This window comes from Cyprinus carpio, chromosome B20, assembly GCF_018340385.1.
Source record: "Cyprinus carpio isolate SPL01 chromosome B20, ASM1834038v1, whole genome shotgun sequence".
Lineage (NCBI taxonomy): Eukaryota > Metazoa > Chordata > Actinopteri > Cypriniformes > Cyprinidae > Cyprinus > Cyprinus carpio.
Window position 1 is genome coordinate 6,271,285 of NC_056616.1, and position 20,157 is coordinate 6,291,441.

The following is a 20,157-nucleotide window of genomic DNA, read 5'->3' on the forward strand; positions in this document are numbered from 1 at the left end:
GCTGCACTCGGCGACCTGCCTCCACCATTGTGAGGCCATGGTTGATGACATGGTCTATAATTGTGGCCCGAATTTCATCCGGGACAGCATGGTGTCTTCGTGCTCCTCGGCCTCTTCCCCCTATTCCACCACCACGCACCCTTACTCCTCCTCCTCTTCTTCTTCCTCTTCCTCTTCCTCTTCCTCTTCCTCTCCCTCGAGCAGGCAGCTGCCCTTGTTCATTTACTTGGCCAGGTGTCTCCATGTTCAGAAATTGTACTGGTCCTGCATGGTCAAGCTCTTTACATACGTTTGCAGCATTCACAGTCATGGACAGCACCTGTCAGGTAACTGAACATACTGTTTGATTGGTCATCTGAGATGTGTGAAACTCCTCCTTCATTAGTCAAGTTCTAGTATCACCTGGCTGTCAATTGCTGTAATAAATTTATCAAATGTTCCAAGGATTCATATATGGTATTCATGGTATTATGTTCTTGACTAATTTTGACAATTGAACAGACTATTGTGCATGTGATGACTTATACAATGAAATGACGCTGACACGTTTTGGAGCAAACAACCATTAGACTGAGAATCAACAATCAGTTTAGATCAACAAGATCTATTCACTTGGAAATTGTGCTAAATGTAGGCTACCTGTACTTAATCATTTGCAAAAATGTAAGACAAATGTGAGACATTGAGACATGTACTTAGACATTTGCAATTTGATGAAATGAATGAGAAAATCAATTCTGTTGTTAACAATTTCCAAGTGGTTTGGAAGTTTGTCCAAGTTGTTTTAAGAATGTAATTTCTGTTTCAAGAAATGAGCCAAACCAATGGAGAAAAACTGTAATACACAAGTTTTACAATTTGAGTTGAATTACTAAAATAAATTAGTAAAACATATAAATAAAAATAAAAATAAAAAAATCAAAAATTAAAATGTAAAATAATCATAGTAATAACAATAATAATAATTAAATCTACAGCAATATATGCACATGTGTATGTATGTATATATATATATAATATTATATACACACAGATGTATAAATCAAATCATTATATGCATATAAAGGCATTATAATAAGCTTAAAATTCAATGTAATTACAAAATTAAATTGTATTACAGAAGCTTAGAAAAATATTTACAAAACATAATGACATAAATTAACGCCGGCAGAACTTTGACACTTCACAGAAGAATAGCGACTCATTATGGCCACGATAAATCAGAAAAATGTGCAAAGATCAAAATGTAGAAGAAGAAGAAGATCAATTGCCAGTGCATTGAAACAATTGTGCTCTACATTTTGTCTTATGCGCAAATGCACTGATGTACACTGATGCACACACAAATCATAAGTTATGACTGAAAATATATGCATAAATTAATTTGATCCTATTAGCGAAACGAAACCGTTATCTGACCATAACTACACTGTGAAAATTTTCACGAATCGAAATAGTGATGTAAATGAATCAGGGAATGGTTAACTGACCAAATTTTTAAGATCTGAATAGTTAAGGGATTAAGAAAGGGTTAACTGACAAAAACTAAACTATGAAAGCGAAGTTCTCAAGCAAAGGCACAACAACCAAAACTTTATTGTCAAACAAAGTGTACAAGTATATATATATCTATATATATATATATATATATATATATATATATATATATATATATATATATATATATATATATATATATATTATTATATATATATATATATATATATATATATATATATATATATATATATATATATATATATATATATATATATATATATATATATATATATAAATATGTATATACATATTTATGGCAAGCCGTTCAGGAAAAAATTATATTTATAATATGAAGTCTGAATATATAGAATGATAGTCTGAATATATATAGAATGAAAGTCTGAATATATAGAATGAAAGTCTAAATATATATGGAATGAAAGTCTGAATATATATAGAATGAAAGTCTGAATATATATAGAATGAAAGTCTGAATATTTATGGAATGAAAGTCTGAATATATATAGAATGAAAGTCTGAATATATATAGAATGAAAGTCTGAATATATATAGAATGAAAGTCTGAAAATATATAGAAGGAAAGTCTGAATATACATAGAATGAAAATCTGAATATACATGGAATGAAAGTCTGAATGTATAGAATGAAAGTCTGAATATACATGGAATGAAAGTCTGAATATACATGGAATGAAAGTCTGAATATATATAGAATGAAAGTCTGAATATATATAGAATGAAAGTCTGAAAATATATAGAATGAAAGTCTGAATATATAGAATGAAAGTCTGAATATATATGAAAGTCTAAATGTATGTGAAAGTGTGAATATGTGAAAAGAAAGTGTACCATTGACAATTCTCACTGAATAATGTGTAGCTTGTTTTAGCCTTTTGAATTGTGATTCCTTTAAAAATGTCATTCTCTGAAATTTTCCAATACTTTGGTGAGCTACAAAACTTTTTTGCAACAGTTGGTCATACTCCAAACAACATAAACAATTTGGAGTCTACATCACGTCATCTCGAGGATCATATTTCCATTCTTGCAACATTCTTAGCGCTTATGGGCAGTCATGTTCAACAAAATGTTGCTGAAAGAACATTATGCATCATTCTCGAAGGAATTTATGAATCTCTTAGGGAAATGTTGGCTGAAATAGTGCTCCAGGTAGAAGCTGATACACAAGTGCATGGTAGAGGTGCACATTCTGCATCACAGAGAGGAAGCCTGAGGTGAGTGGTGATAATTTATTGTACTTTAACCTCTTTGCAAGTTGCAAACAAAATAATTAATACAAGTTATGCATTAACACTTTGTGAATTAGCACATTTTTGTTATTTTGTTTTTTCTCGTTTGAGGTACAACATATCAGCTGCTCTGTTGATTCACATGCAGGACTTAGGATTTAGCTGGATGGCCATATCACGAATGTTGTCTGTAAACATTCGAACACTGTACAACCACAGGAGACAACTTGGTTTAGTGGACTATGGGAGCTTCACAAACATTTCAAATGATGATCTAGATCGTCATATTACTGAGGTTCTTCAACAAACCCCTGGATCGGGAGAGACCTACATCACTGGTAGTTTGAGAGGAAGAGGGATCAGAGTTCCGCGATGGCGAGTGCGAGAGCGTTTAAGAATCATAGATCCAGTGGGAAGAGCCTTAAGAGGACTGAAGGGCTATTCAACGGAGAGTCTACAATGTCTCTGTCCCAAATCAACTGTGGTATGTGTTTTGTAAATTTGTAATTACTCTCTAGCTGGTTAATGAAGCAAGATTGCTGTTGCTGTAAAATCATAATGAAAAAGTGAGATAATGCAACATAAAAAAAAAAAAGTATAAGCATGAAAAAAAAGAGAGATTTAGATTAATTAATTAATTATATTATTATTATTAATTTTTATTTTTTAACAGTTTTTTGGCAAGAAAAAGACAACAAAGCCAAAGAGTTTAACTTTGATGTGGTTTATAAGAATAAGAATAATGATAATAATAACTATAATAATAAGGAATTCCAGAAGCCTTAGTCTGGATCCAACCCTTAAATGAAGAACCAAATACCTGAGAAGAGAAGATGCCAGCCATCAGAAAACATACAGAATTACAAAAAATTGCCATATGTTAAATATATTCAATTTCTACAATATATAAATGTAATGTAGAAACTTGATTTACTGTTCTTCAAGAGGTATGACAGAATACATGTAGTTATTGATTAGCTGTTACTTCAATAATTACTTATTAGTTATAAAATAAATAAAATTAGAGATACGTTACTATTATGGTTGTTTGCTTTTTGTAAAATCACCATGAAAATGTGAGATAACGATACATTTAAAAAAAAAGTAAAAATAATAAATAGGAAAAGAAAAAAAACAAAAAATATAATTTTCACAAAACAAAAGCTAAAAGAAAAAAAACCATTTCCATTGTTGTAACCCATTTCTTATTACCTTGATTAGTCCTTTTAAGCCGTGTATGTGTGTGTGTGTGTGTCAGGTATTGTCCTTACATGGATGTTTTGTCTGCCTGCTCAGTTTTTCTTCTGTGTCTCTTGCATGTTCTCTTGTTATTTAATTAAATATAATTTAATTCTGCTGTCCTTCGTGTTTCAGTTCACCTCAACATTTCAGTTGGCGCTTAAGATAAGAGTAAGGGTATAAAGATACTGAGAGACAAAAGTGTATTTGTACTGTTAATTTTCATTTTTATCTTTAATGTTGAAATACACTGTTTTAATTTCCATTCCTAAATCAAACCATCTGTTTTTACTTGATTTCTTAAACTGAACAATTAATTCATATTTTATTGATATTATTTCTATTATTTCTTTATCAGATTGAGTTTATGGCCTCCTTATGACACATATAAAATGGTTAAGTAAATAGATTTTAAAAAGAAAACAATAACTATATATGTATATATATATATATATATATATATATATATAAAATGCAACTGTCTAAAGTATTAACAGAGATATATAGCTGGTTATATACATCAAATAGCACTTTATGCAGTAAAATGTTTTATTTTTGATTGGTACTTTACTGTCATTGCTTATTAAATACAATAAGATAGATCGTAACATTCAGCTATTTTCTTTAAAGAACACTATTCTAAATTAGTTACAAAACAAAAAGAGGGAACCATAGCAGCATGGGCAAATATTTTGTGGGCATAACACTAATAATTTTGATCATTTCTCTTGGCAAAGTTTAGCTACTTAGTGTCTTGGTACAAGGATGTGAAATAATTCTACTGAAGAAATCCCTTATGAATGGAATATGAATGTCAATATTCAATTCTGTGTTGTTCAGTCTCACATAGGACTGAATATTCTTGTCATCCTTGAGGGTCTCAATAATTTGGTTCATGAGAACTTCCAGACGGGTCATAGTAGATTCAATCCAAGCCTGAGTGTCTTCAATCAGTTGCTCAAGGGTCATCTCAGCAAAAATGTCCTGGGCCTTGGCTTTGACAGTTTTGTAATAGTCTTCAATAATTCTCTTGGTCTTCTCAGTCTGCTCAGCTATTTTTTTCAGAATGTTGGAATTGACAGCATCAGAGAAAACTTTACTGATCCAGGATGAAAGCTTGCCCAGATCTTGAAATTTGATAGAGCTAATGAGCTCCTCTGCTTTCTTCACATTTAATTTCAGGATTTCAGGAAGCTCTTTCAGACAGTGATCAGTGGTACTTTCTAGCTTCTCGTACTTATTGCTGATGTCATTGTAAAGTGCAGAGATGAAATATGTTACTGTGTCTTTCAAATCCTTTAATGAAGCAACTTTCTCCTTCAGCCACAAAAGAATTTGACCAGGGAGCTCCTTGTTCCACTGTGCCTGGAAGCTCAGTCTGTTTGGGTCCTCTATTGCAATGTCAACCTTTAGAATGTCCATGTAATCCTCAGACTGTAATAAAAAATAGATAATGTCACTTATTGATCATGTCTACTTGTATACTGAATGTTCAAAGTTTTAATATGTTAATTGATATGTAAGATACACTAAATGTGTAATAAATCAACTTTTATATTTTTAAAAAATTCTTACTGGGTTTGCACCAAAAAGTCTTCCTGTATGGTGGGATAAGCTCTTGCTCTGTAGCTGAAGACCAAGAAGTCCAGCAGATGGGGATGATACAGAAACAGTAAGACCTTCTTCTGTTTTTCCAGTTAAATTGTGGTAAAACATAAATTTCACATCTGGAAGATTTACTTTGGCAACATTTGAAATAACGGCCTTTGAGACTTCTGTGTTGGTCTCAAGAACTCCATTATAGTTGTTCTCAAAATATTTATGCTCCACAATTAGATTGGTAAACAGTTTCATCCCTGAATTCATGTTGAAGGTGGCAGAGCCACTGGTTTTGCCATTGAGTACACCAAACTCAGAGCTAACCTGAGTTTCAAACTGGGCAGCAATTTCCTCCTGATTAAGGATCTCAGCCTTGGTATTCATAATGATCATAGCTGTTTTCACAGAGAAGTCATAGGTCAGGTCTCCCATGACAGGGATCATAATTGAGTCCTTAATATTGGGAAGTGTGATCTTGGCAAAATAAGGACAATCATATGTATCGGATGTGGTTTTGGTAGTTGTGAAAATGGGTATTTTAATTTTCCTAATAATAGAATTAAGGACTGGTTGCATGTTGAACATCTTAGGGTTTTTCACATATTTAAACTTTGCATCCATATCAAAGGTCTGCTGAGGTGTGATCAAGATTTTTTTAAGGCCTGTGTCCTCCCATAAAGAAAATTTCTCTACATACACTGTTCCTTTGTTAATGAATGGGACAGTCAATTTAGGAATGTTAATCGGCAAGGTCACCACATTAAAGTCAGCCTCACCATTTACTGATGCAGAGAACTGAATTTCCTTCTCACCATTAGCCATACTAATGTAATGAGAAAACTTATATTGATTGAACCTAGCAAGACTGGTCCAGCTGGCCTGCTGCACAGAGGGATTCAGAGTTAAAGCCATATCGTTCTGCAAATCAACTTTACTGGACAACATAAGTGGAAGCATTACTTTAGTGTTTTTCTTGTTCTTGGTGTCAAAGATAATTTCAAAAGGCACAACCTTGAAGTTAACTGAGTTGGTAATGGTGCCTTCAACTCTGCCAATCAGTTCAGCATCATGAGACCCACTCAGCTCAACCATGGGTTCCTTCAAACGAATCTGCCCTTTCACTGCTGCAATGCTTCTCTTGATGAAAGGAGTTTCTGTCTCTGCATACACATTAAACTTGATCTGAGTCAAACCTCTAGTCTCAACATCAACTTTCTGCTTCATCTTGAGAATACTGCTGTCAGTGTCACCATCAAATGTCAGTTTTATGGATTCCACATTCACCAGAATCTCCAAGTTACTCTTATGGGTTCCTTCATCACAATAATCAAAGACAGACAATTTTCCTTTGCCATTATTTCCAAGGGTGAGGGTGATTATGCCAGATTCCAGCTGAGCAGCAGTTTTTTGGATCATTGTGGCTTCACTGAAGATGTTGGCCACTGGCATGTTCACACTGTGGATGTAAGAGGTCTCCAAAGTACCTGAGAAGACATTTTCTGTGCTCAGAAATGCATTGCTCACTAAGTCAGCCCTGTATGGTTCTGTCGTAGCCTTAGCTGTGGTCTTGGAAGATACCTGGGCAATAGGGCCATTGATGGACATGAATCCCTCGTGATCAAGAGAGAAAGCTATATGATTTGCTTTCACTGTCTCAGTCAAAGACAGCTCTTTCATTCTGGTGATGATAAGGTGAGCAGTGGCATCAAAGGTGTATGCCAAGAGATCAATAGGAGTCTGGAACTGAGAATTCAGGTAAGCAGTGAATTTGTCTGTTGAGTTATTAAGTTCAGCACTGGTCTTCAGAATGTGCTCCGAGGATTTGATTTCAATCTCACCATGCAGCATTCCAAAGCAGGGGAGCCTAATGAGGTCAGTGACCATCTGCTTTACTTCATCAGCCAAGGTGTCAAAATCATAAGCCATCATTTCTTTGACTTTGGTATTTAGTAGTTTTGTCAGCTCATTCATTTGTTCAAAGATTCTATCAAATACTGGTTTTATGTCAAGAGAGTTTAGGTAACTTGCAGCTGACTGCATAATTTCCCTTAGTTCATATTGTTTCATTAAATCCACAGCTTCATCGATGATTTTCTCAACCATCGCCTCAATCTCATATTCTGCCAAAACCTCATCAATTTTGTTGATAATTTCATTTATCTTGGTGATAATGCCAGATTTTTGGCCCAAACTGTCAATCAAGTCCTTAATGGGTTGCAGGTTTTTGCCCATTTCCATTACTACAGCTTTCATATCAGAAGCAAAAAGTCTCACATCATCCAAGAACATGTCCACATCAAAATTTACAATTACCTGTGAAAGTTCATTTCCTTTGCTTTTAAAAGTGGATGTAATATCATATTTAGTATCAATGCCATCAACCAGGTCAATGCTACGATCTTTAATGGTGAGCATTGCAATTTTGACCTCCTCTATGAGAAAAGGCAGCTTATCAATGAAAGGCAGGTAAATAAAATGACTATCACTGTTTTTCTCATATTTCAGAGCACTTGTGATGCCAAATTCTTGATTATCACTGGCTTTGTTCAAGAGGTTGGTGGACACAGTGCCTTTCAGTGCAATACCCATGTTATTTGGAGTGTTGAAGATGTCCAGGGAGTGGTCAAATGCATGGTCATTCAGCATAGACTCCATATTGAAGTTAAACTTTTGCTGCTGAGGGGTGATAGCACTAGTTATTTTATGCTGGAAGTTAGTTTTAATGGAGTTTCCATTGTTCAACTGGTGAGAAGTTGAGGCCTTCCATTCATGCTTGTATGAATAAGACTTAGGTTCAGCTTGAAGGAGCAGCATGCTTTTCACCTGGCCACTGTGTTTTCCATACAGGTTAAGTGCTCCATCAGAGTTAAAGGAGCTCTCAACATTCACACTGAAAGGTTCTGCTTTAGTTAGGATGTTGCTTTCCAGTTGGAGAGAGGGAGAGTTGAAGTGCACCTCATTGCTGAACTTTGTGGAAAACCCAGTGATCTCAAACTCCGAGCTTTGAGTCATTTGACTGCCCATGAGTTTTCCATTTGTGCTGCACTTTGCAGTGGCTGTCTGGTCAACATACGTGATCTCATATGTATGTCTCAGTTCCTCTTCACCTGATATCCCCTTCAGAGTTCCAGTAACTTCCATCTTGTAGGGCTCTGCCTTCATCTGGGCCTCATTGCTGAAGAGGATACCAATTACTTTAAGATCATTTTCAGCCTTTAAAGATGCAGTAAATTCATGTATGTCCACTGCAATGTTGTGCCTGTAGAAGTTGTTCTTATTCAGGTAGCTGTTGGATATAGAATGCATGGCCAAAGATTTGAGGGTAACTATCAGTGAGTCTGTGTTTTCTATTTTAATCTCTTGAAGTGATGCAATCAAGTTGTTGGAGAGGTTTAGACCATCTTCATTCAGCTTGAGAGTGATCATGTTTCTGGTGTTGGCATCGAAAATGTCACCCTTGTACATGCTCTTTAGGTATACTTCTGAACTTGCAAGTCTTCCTTCAACTTTGAGTTCAACGCTGTTCTCATTGACTGTTCCCTTGCTGGAGACAGACACTGTAGCACCTGTAGTTGTAATTACACCATGGAAAATGTTTTCAAAGATCAAAGAGCTGATCTGAGCACTAGTGGTACAGCTAGTTGTCAGGCCATCTTTGGTGAATGACAGCGTGCCTTTGTTAGAGGCATGGTTGGCAGCAAAGTTGATCTTGGCATCACTATTGAGCTCCAGTCCCTGGGTGCTTAGGGACCCAGTAAGCTGGGAGAAAGCTCGGTTTGTGTTGTCATCAGCCTGGGACTCAATCCTGATAGTGACCTTCTTTATAGTTGCAGAGAAATCTACCTGGTTTTGAAGCTTGGTCTCATAAGCTCTGGTGACAGAATCAGACTTAATGGTAAACTTAGCTTCATTTAGTTCAATGTTGAACTTGGTGGTGTGTTGGACTGGGTCATTCTCTATGTCAGTGTTCAACTCAAATGAAAGTTCTCCACTGGCTGCTGTAGCTTTTATCTTGTTTAGTATTTGGAAATTGGGACAGTTTAAACTGAAAGTTGATTCAGCTCTTGCCTCTGTCGATTTGGGTTGAAGTAAAAAGGTTTGTGTGGCAGTAGTTCTAGCAGATATTGGTCCTAAATTTAGTGATCCATCTAAACTGCCATCTCCTGTGATTTCAGAAGAAACCAATGCCTGGGTTGTGTATACCAGTGACATCTGCATACCCAGAGGGCTGAAGGCCTCGATCTTGTAATTTCCTGTTGCTTTCACTTCATCTGTGATTTTGGCTGTTTCCATTAGACTGAAGCGTGCATCTATGAGCTTATGTTTCAGGGAAGAAATGATGTCGAACTTCGCAATGTCCTCTGTAATTTCAGCAATTTGTGCAGATCCTGCATGTAACAAACATGGTCATTAATTCTAGAAATGACAAAAAAAAAAAAAAAACACCCAAAGACCCATATCAATTAAAACTAAAATCATGTATCATGTATAGGCCTACTGCATATATGCATATGTTTACCTTCCACAGTAAAAGCAAGAAGTTCCACAGGACTGTTTGCAACAACTTTGTAGCTTGTAATGTAGCTGGGCTCATTGACAGTGTTGTTGCCACCAGAAAAAACTGCCTCTATATCATAAAAGTTAGTGTTCATTTTTGCTGATACCTCTACCATTCCTAGAAGAGGCATTGAGAGGTCATAGCTAGAAGGAATGGAGAAGGTTGGTAGATTGAACCTTTTAGAGGGTAGCATTACACTGATTTGTGGCATAAGTAGTTCTGGGGTGGCCATGGTGGGAGGGATTCTCAGGTCCTCAGATGTTTTCCCACCAAGAGGTAAAGGAATGGTGAAGGTGACATGATCTTTGTTGCACTTGTATTTGAAAATGCTCTCTCTGCAAACATAATAAAATTTATTTGAAGTTGAATGGATAATCACATTTGTAGTTGGATTTAAAACATTAGCATTAATCTTACGTGTTCATGAACACCCTCTCAGGCAAAGATGGAATAACCAGCTCTGGAATGCTCTCTCTTAGTGTCTGAAAGTAAGGCACATCAGAAGCAATCTTGTCCATCCAAATGAGGTAAGCCTATCATATCAATAAACATATTGGTTATTATCCAAATATTTTTCATGTCTATAATAAAAACAGTTTTTACTGTAAATTCTATACAATCATACCTCCCAGAGTTTTGCGTAAATGTGACGGATTTTCATGTCAGTCTTTACAACTTTATGTTCCATGATGTTATCGAAGGCCTGATATAGGCTACTCTGAAGAGGTGCTGCATTAGGCATCAGTTTCTGGATCTCTGAGTCTATATAAGACTTCATCTCAATCTTCATCTCATCTTTAGCTGTTTTAAAAGCAAATTATCACTTGTTATATTTGACATAAGACCCAAAATAATTATTTACTTATTTAAGACTGACTTAAATAAAGATTTTAAAATAAAAAATGTGAAAACAGTAAAAGTATCCAATACCATATTGTAAGGTAATCTTCTGCACAGAGTTTGTCTCTGGGAGCTTGATGTTACTCTTGAGTTCCAGAGTCAAATCTTCAGCACAGTTCATGGTAGCAGTAAGAGTGGCCTCAGTGTTAAGTGAGGGCATAATCAACTGAGTTTCCAGCAAGCCATCTTTCATGTCCTCAAGCCTGTTATTAGCAGAAACATGTCTTTTAGATTAAGGAACTTGCCCATTGGCAAATGTTTCAAAAAGTTATTTACATATCTACTTACTTTGCATGACCAATGAGAGAAAACTGGTTAATATTTTTGTTGGTGATATCAATGGTGATCTTCTTTCCTTTAGCAAGGCTGTCAGTGACACCAGCTTTGATTCCGGCCTCAATATCATAATCAGGAATTTCAATGCTGGTCATTAGAATATTCTTGTTCCTGTTGTAGTTAATAGTGGCAGTTGCCTCTGTGGCCTTAGTACCTATGGTAAGAAAAGAGGAAAAAAGTGATCCCTAAAACCCACAGCATCAAACACTGTAGGAATGTTGTTATATAATAACAGAGTGGTCATAATTTCAAATTTACTGTTGTTAAGTATACATGCCTTCTGCTTTCAAAATCATTTTCAGAGAATCAACCTTCTGGCGGCCTTCCTTGCCCTCGTTTAAGAGTTCATAGGCAAAGGCTGCAGTGTACTCAGTGATGTCACCGGTGGGTTGGATACCCAAAACAAAACTGTGGGCACATAATACTTTAAGCACAACACATAGAAAAAATGTGTTTAATGTTTTTTTTGTTTTTTTTAAGTTTGATTCTTACCTAGACTCTCCGTTAAGAGGGAAGTATGGAGAATTTCTCTCAGCTCTAGAGTTGAGTATGGTGGTGCAGTAATTGATTCCAGAAATAAGGGGGCTGCAGTTCATTATGGCAGTTCTGTCGCCTGTCTCAGGAACAAGTGTGACTGGAGTTTTGGACACCATTACTAACTTATTGCTGTTTGTGAACAATGACAAAAGGTTTCCCATTATGTTTCTATTAAACAGCTGCCTGGACCAAATTTGTAAAAAGCTGATGCAATTTCTTTCTGTACATTTTCTTTAACAGTATAAAGAGCATACATTTAAAATAAGCCATGTAACATATAACACAAAAGCTACCTGACTCTAAAGAGTTCGATAGTGTTCTTAGGTGGCAGTATTGACAGCTTTATTTGGCCACCGCCGCTAGTGATCTTGGCATTGAAAGTGCTCTCATGGAACATATTAGTGTGCATTTCCACAGCAGAGACAACAAATTTAGGGATGTGGACTCCCATACAGGTAACAAATTCTACTGCCATGGCGGGTGAAAAAGACAGTTCACCCTGTGAAAAGAAATAGGGATACATTAGTAATAAACATGACAATGAAAAGATCAAAATAAAATAATTTGTTATACTTTTTTTGTGCATAAACAAAAAGTAATCAAGGGCAATATTTAATACCCTGCCAGGTTCCATACGCAGACCACCCTCAACACCAGGCACAAAGGTCCCAGACAAAGCAAACTTAAGGGGAAATCCTGAGGCAGTTGGAAGGGAGAACTCATTATCCATAAAGATGTAGTGAGCAAAGATGCTCTGATCTCCAGACATCAAGGCCTTTGTAATCTATTGAAACAGGAATATGTAGAATTTTGCATTTATAGTGCCTCAAAAAGATCTTGAGAAAATCTTGAGCTAGCAAAAACAGATAGCAAAAATTCACTGTATAAATTAACCCAGTGTTGTCTGATATATGATAGAGCTAATATAGATATGTTTTATGTAAAATGCAGCATATTGTATATACATACCCAAGCAGGTAAGTACTTAAAGGCCTGAATATATGTGGCAATCCTGTCAACAATAGCTGACAGGTCATTGGTGCTCTTGATGTATCCCAACTCATTCCCCATGATCCTTAAGTAAGCAATAGCCTCTGGGGAGTCCTGGTTGTATAGATCCTTTGCAAGCTTGTTGAAGTTCTGCACCATTTCCCTAATAATATTCTCAGGGACCTGTCAAAGAGAAGATTCTGATATTATTTAGCCTTGGATACATGCATGAAAAATTAAATCCTATAAATAATCACATTGCTATGTTTGGAATAAGCAATAGATATCACTACCTGTCTTTTAGTTTTTTCTGTTCTCAGGGGTTCAACCCATTCTTGCAGAATTTCATTGATTTTGTTTGGTATTTTGCCCCCAACCCAGTGCATTGCCTTGGAAATAGAATCAGGGAAGAAGCCATTGCTTCCAAAGAGAGTCTCAACAGTTGGCTCAAATCCTTTGCCCTCCATGCCAAATTGGTGACCACAAAATAAATAAACAAATAAATAAATTCGTAGTCAAATCAAATGCAACAAGTCCATAAAAATCAAGGGTAACTACAAGCAATAAGTAACAATTTAATCATATAACAACTAATTAAATACAGGTACATAACACATTAAGATTACTACCTCAATGAAGTCAAGGTTGTAACCGAAGGTTTTCAGGGTTGTCTCAAGCATAACCTCTCTGGGCAACTGGCTACTGGGATCAAAAATGATACTTCCCTGCATTTTGGAGCCTGGGATAAATACATCCATCTTATAGTTACGAGAGAGCTGAGTGTAGTTTGAGTGGGCAAGCACCTCATCATCCTGCATGACCTTGACTATTGTTTTGCCCAACCTTGGAAGAAAAAGTTATAGTATTTATAGTGTTATAGTAGATAAAGAGCAAAAAAAGGTAGACAGCAGTTGATGTGTTTTGCAAACTGTCTAGAGAAAACTGACAAACTAAGTAACATACTCTTTCATTTCAGGATCCCTGGAATGAATAATGTTGTACACATGAGAAGCCACAAAAGACTTGACTTGCACATTCTGGTCCTGGGTAAGGATCTTCCTCACAACCTCCAGGTCACTTGCCTCTGGCTTTTTCATCAAGATAAGATATGCAGCAAGTCTCTTTTGAACAGCACCTTTGGCATAAAGGGCCACTCTCTGAATGTTAGAACGGGCCTGAACATTAAAAAAAAGAGAGAGATTGGTGTGAAATTGGATAATTCCTTACATAAGGCACACATCTGATTTTGAAGAAATACAAATTGTTCAACAAAAATTGCAACACTTACATCAGGAGTCACAATCATTCGTCTGAAAGCCTGGATGGCAGACATCTGGACTGACAGGGTGGTGGCAGGCTGTCTCATACACTTAAGCAGAGTGGTCTTTATGGTGGGATCAGCTGCTTCCATAGCCTCACCCATGTTTCCAATCACCTAACCAGGGCAGATTATTATATATATATAAAAAAAGTTGTTTTCCCAGTGTGAAAATATCTAAAAATATAGATGTTAAAATACAAACCCTTAAGGTCAAGTAGGTCAGATCTTTCTCGCCAGCACAGTCAACACCAAGAATGGAGGTAATGAAGTTAGACACCTCAAGAATCTCAGAGGTGAGCTGACCCTCAGCTTGGAAGTGCCTGAAGAGATATATTATTAACGTTCAGCTAAAGTGGAAATATCTGTATAGTATGTTCATAGTACATCCATCTGTATATCATGCTGATAGTATTTAAAAATCTGTAAATTATGTCCATAGTACTGCCTTATCTGTATATTTATTGTACAATTGTAACATATTGTAGACACTGTATATCCTGTACTTACTGCTTATTGCACTTCTGGTTAGATGCTAACGACATTTTGTTGCCTTGTACCTTACATGTGCAATGACAATAAAGTTGAATCTAATCATCTAATCTAATCTAAATATACTGACAAATACTTTAGCTAAAGGAAGACAGCATAACTGATCACCAGCATATGTTGTGCTTTGGATTTCGGTGTGCTAATGTCTTACAAAGCACGATTACTTTGGTGGACCAGCTTCACTAGAAATACCATACAAATCACAGTCTTCACCAACCATGTTTTGCATCTGACAGCATGGTGATGCTGGCAGCACTTAATTAATATGAACCAGCTTAGATGTGCTAGAAAATTTAAGCTATTCTATACTGGTCTTTTCAGAGGGGAATTGAAAGGAATTAAGCCATCTAGAAAAGAAAAGAATTTGCGTACCTCCTTACAACATTGCTGAGAGCATACATTACTGGCTTGCTCTTCTTGGTCTGCGCAATCTCCAGTATGTCTTTCACCAAGAGACCAGTAGGTCTGAGCATCATTCCTAGAGCATAGACAGCAGCATCTACCTCAATGGAATCAGCATCAAAGGTCTTCAGAATACTGAACATGGCGCTGCCACACTCTGGGGTACCACACTGAATCAGGGCCTGCCAGGTCAAAAACTTGTCCTCCTCCACCATCTGAATGATGTTCTGCTGCAGAACCTCATGCTCGAGCCCACGGAGTTCAGACACCAAACTATGGAAAGTGCTGGCCCTCAGCTGCCGATCTTTTTTTTCATTCATGGATTTCAGCTGCCTGAAGATGAAGAGCAGAGCCTCAGAGCTCTGAGCTGGGGCTTTATCCTCCACTGCCTCTAGAGCCAAGTGTTTGGGGTTAGTAGAACCTGTATTTTGGAGAACGGGATGATATGTGAGTGAAAGGCTACATAGATACAACCAAAGGAAACATGAAGTCAGAATATTCCCAACAGTTCTATCATTTTTATCAAGACAAATCAAATCCAAAATTCTCAGATCTATTTTAGATATAACAGTGCAACTGGGAACACTCACGATAATCAAAAACTCTGTCATTAATCTTGCTGGTTCCCTCAAGAGTTAGGATTTGTTTAACAAGCGAAGAGATACCATACGTATTTCTGCAAAGAAAATGAAATGCATATAAATGAATTAGAATATGATGTTCCATTTATGCACACATATCACTGGGAAATGTAGTAAGTGATATGATGTCAGTGTCACTCACTGGTAAGAGAAAGGAAGAAATATGTGCTTCTCTGTGCACATGGCAGAGGTCATGTGCTTCTTCTGGTTGTCGAACTTATAGTTGCAGTTCTGGGTACTGCCAATCAGCTTTGATAGAGGGTATTGCTGTTGACAAATAAATATATTTAAATACATTATCTGTTCCTTGAAAATAATTTTTTCACCTGTAGTTGGCTCAGTCTGTATGCACACTGTATGTCATGCTTATGTCAGTATTGGTTAGCGTTTTCTTAATCATTAAAGTGATTGTCTCACCAAACCAGTGATGATTGCAAGAGGGCTGGTGTGGCTTCTTTGGGTTTTGAAAGAATCACATCCTGACAGGTCCCTAGTGAGGGTGACATCAGTGGCAATATCTTCCTTGCTGTTGACCTTGACATCAGTGGCGCAGATTCCATGGACAGTAACCTAGAATAAATAATTTTATCAAATCAATGCAAAAAAAAAAAAATGCATGTCTACAATAGTGATTATTTAAAGTGCAAGGTGGAGATGTGGGGGGGGGGGGGGGGGGGGGGGGGCACAAAGGTGGGGTGGGGTAAAGGATCCCTACTTATTTTCAGTCAGTGGACTGGTACAAATTGTGGAAAACATTTTCTGGCAGCATGTACTGACATATATACAAAAACAAAAATAATAATAATAATCTACTGATAACTCACTGTTTTGAGTAATTATTATTTCCCAACTCTTATTTGATTTATTAATTTACCAAGCCATATGTGGCCAAAGTGGTATGGCCAAAAATTATAATTATTATAATATTTTTAAATACAATCTTAATCTTTAAAAATAACATTTTATTCCTACTAATAAATACAGACAAACTACTTTAAGGTAATATACAGTAATGGTGTAGTGATGATTAGGGGCTCTGTTGGAGCAAGGATATTTTGGATATTGATACTGTATATTAATTGCTTTGTAATAATAATGATAATTATAATGATAATAATAATATAAATACTAAGCAAAATGCAAAAGCTGGCCTTAATTTTTTTTCAGTAAATCCTGAGATTACTGAAATAATTGTTTCAAACTTATCATGAGGTTTATATGAGGATGTAGAGGCAATATCATGAATATCAGTCTCCTATCAGTTGACTACCTGGGTCAAGATTAATTTACCTTCATTGGAATTTATTATTCCAGATAAGAAGATTAAGATCTTATCTGCTTAGTTGTTAGGTAGGTGTCCATAACAGCATTGCTTAAATTAATTTAATCTAACAAGTTCAGCATACAGTAAAAGGCAATTCATATCTTTACAGATTAAGTCCTTAAGGAAGAAGAAAACATGTTTATGTACCATGTCTTTGCTCTCCTCTTTCTCCATGACAGGAACAATCAGAGCGGAGATGATACCCCTCTTGAAGTTCAGAATGTTGGTTTCATCTCCCTCAGGATAGAGTGTCACACCTGTCTCACCCTCCACTACAAACTTCAGTACATTCCTGTGAAAAGAAAAGGAATAGCTGTAGAATCATTTGTTGAAAAGTTTCTGATCAATTTTAAAATCAGTTTATTATAAACTGGAAACCAGTCTTATAATGTATAGTTTATGAGATAGTTTTTATTTTCCATTGGCTGTTGGTATATTTTAGCAATACTGGCTGTGCTCATTTTGAATATTTGCAGACCTAACATTATTATTTGATCCGTTTTCTCTAAAGGGACGGGAAACATACTTTTCTATGGCTGCTTGAAAGGCTTGGGCCTCAGCAGCAGGTGCATAGATGGGCGCCCCATTTGCATCTGTTCTGACCACCTCAGTTAGGGAGCACTCACTGGTACGGAGCTCAAAGCTACATGCCACAGGCACATCAATTTCGACCTATGGGGAGAAGGGTATTAATGACTTATTTAATGACTTAGTTAATGGCTGAGCAAAACAACAGGAAAGGCATACTGAGAAACTGAACATGATTTTTCAAATGTACCTTGCAGGAGATTTTGGGACCATTAATGAGAGGGGAGGTCCCAGTAACCATATTCTGGATCTCAGCTTCATACCGATATGTATATTTTTTGTAGATCTTAAATCTTTTAGATACTGTAAATAAAATAAACACTAGGTCAATTCAAAAAGGAAACTTTCGAAAGAATAATCACACACTGCAAAGAAAAAATAATAATTTTCTCAGTACATTTATTTTCTGTGAATTTTGTGGATAATATATATATATATATATATATATATACACACACACACACACACGCACACACACATATACCATATATATATATATATATATATATATATACACACACATTCTGAATACACATTTTATTTTATAAAATTTACACTTTATTTTGTTTACATATCATTAGTTTACATATTATTTCAGGAAAACAAGACAAATAAAATATCTAAAACACTTTTGCAGTACAATATATATAGTTTTATCATATATATATATATATATATATATATATATATATATATATATATATATATATATATATATATATATATATATTGTTTTCTTTTTAAAATCTATTTACTTAACCATTTTATATGTGTCATAAGGAGGCCATAAACTTAATCTGATAAAGAAATAATAGAAATAATATCAATAAAATATGAATGAATTGTTCAGTTTAAGAAATCAAGTAAAAACAGATGGTTTGATTTAGGAATGGAAATTAAAACAGTGAATTTCAACATTACAGATAAAAATATCTAAAACATTTTTGCAGTACACACATATATGTTATATATATATATATAACATTAATATTACTTTGTTTAAATTTCATTACATTATGTTCTTTTATCTAATCATCACCAGCAATAAGAAATCTGGACTCTGACATCCTGGCTCAAGCACTGTGTTTTGTAGATAAAAAGTAAATAGCCACCTTAGAATGATGATGTCATTTATTGAGGGTTCAAAGTAGGTGACAACACCAATAGGTACAGTAAGTCCAATAGGTAAAAGATAGGGATAAATTAAATTGATGCTTTAACATGCATGAGTTCTAGACACCTCGAATACAAATAACATGTCATCAAAGGATAACAAATAAAAAAATAAGAAAAATACTTACAGTGACATTCTGGATGAGAATTTGACTCAGTTTCTTGCTCTAATGAGAAAGTCATTATGCAAGTATGATTAGGAAAAATATGTAAATGAAACTAAAAATGCATATTGAAAGGTAAATCAAAGATTAAATAAATAAAAAAAATTAACATTTGACACAACTTAATAGCCTTTACAGAATATGAAATGCTAAAAATAGGCTATAGGATACATAGGATGAAGCAAAATAAATAAAATATTTTCAGTGCATGAAATGCATTAATGAAGTAACATTAACACACCAGAATGCAAAGATACATTATACTCACGGGCTATAGCGTAAGTGCCAAGTAGCAGCAATATGCAGAGCTTCATATTCCCCATGCTGGGTCAGAAGAAGCTCAGAAGCTCTAAGACTACAGCGAGTCTTCTTCCGAATGGAGACTGGCAGTGATCATCTGGCTCACATCTTTTATACTCTGATCTATTCAGTTCACTTATGGGGTTAAACAAGGGTTGCAACAGGTCCAGAGTTCCATCAGCCAGTGTGGCAGGCCAAAGGCAAAAGCTGTTTCATAAACACCACCCAAGACTTGCCTGTCAGCAATGGAACTGATGGAACTCACTGATTGCATTAACCAACAGTAACCACAGGTTTTAGACTACCTTGATTGATTTTTTTTTTTTTCTTTCATGTGAAATCCTACATAGGCCAAATGTTGTTGGGGAGAAAGACCAAACTAGTACCACATTGTTCAATGTAATGTTAAGTAAAATTGTAGAATGTAAAATTGTAATAAAAGGGCTAAATGGTGTTGAAGGGCCTTTAACTTCTTTGACTGTCATTATATATTCTTAATATTCCTTGCAGTTAAAACACTAAAATATTGGATATAAACTTTCAACAAAATATTATTCTATTCTTCTATCCAGTAGGCAAATGCAATACAAATGCCATAATTCCACTAGACAATAGTGGAGTAGTTACCCAGCAGAATCCCAGTAGCTACTACCAAATACCTTTTTCTCTAGTGACATGTGAGTCATGCCCTAATCAGAGTAATTTTCAAGCAACATGCCCTCTCCCAATTTACAATCCTTATCTTTAAAACCAAGTCAGTGTGCAA

General features: G+C 35.6%; 1 protein-coding gene across 1 annotated transcript; it reads right to left on the reverse strand.

Annotated features, from left to right (window-relative positions):
* Positions 1–3,927: 3,927 nt before the first annotated feature.
* Positions 3,928–19,513, reverse strand: LOC109108036 (apolipoprotein B-100-like). The gene is made up of 26 exons (XM_042747346.1): positions 19,360–19,513; positions 19,056–19,094; positions 17,945–18,057; positions 17,693–17,838; positions 17,314–17,458; positions 16,260–16,412; positions 15,985–16,109; positions 15,792–15,877; positions 15,172–15,622; positions 14,453–14,570; positions 14,218–14,364; positions 13,893–14,104; positions 13,559–13,772; positions 13,223–13,402; positions 12,909–13,112; positions 12,559–12,723; positions 12,233–12,438; positions 11,895–12,068; positions 11,680–11,810; positions 11,355–11,556; positions 11,097–11,269; positions 10,792–10,967; positions 10,584–10,699; positions 10,128–10,501; positions 5,585–9,996; positions 3,928–5,443 (listed from the first exon to the last, which is right to left on the reverse strand). Exons 1-26 carry the CDS (start codon positions 19,412–19,414, stop codon positions 4,748–4,750), a joined length of 9,213 nt encoding a protein of 3,070 aa, XP_042603280.1. The 5' UTR covers positions 19,415–19,513; the 3' UTR covers positions 3,928–4,747.
* Between the last annotated feature and the right edge of the window lie 644 nt (positions 19,514–20,157).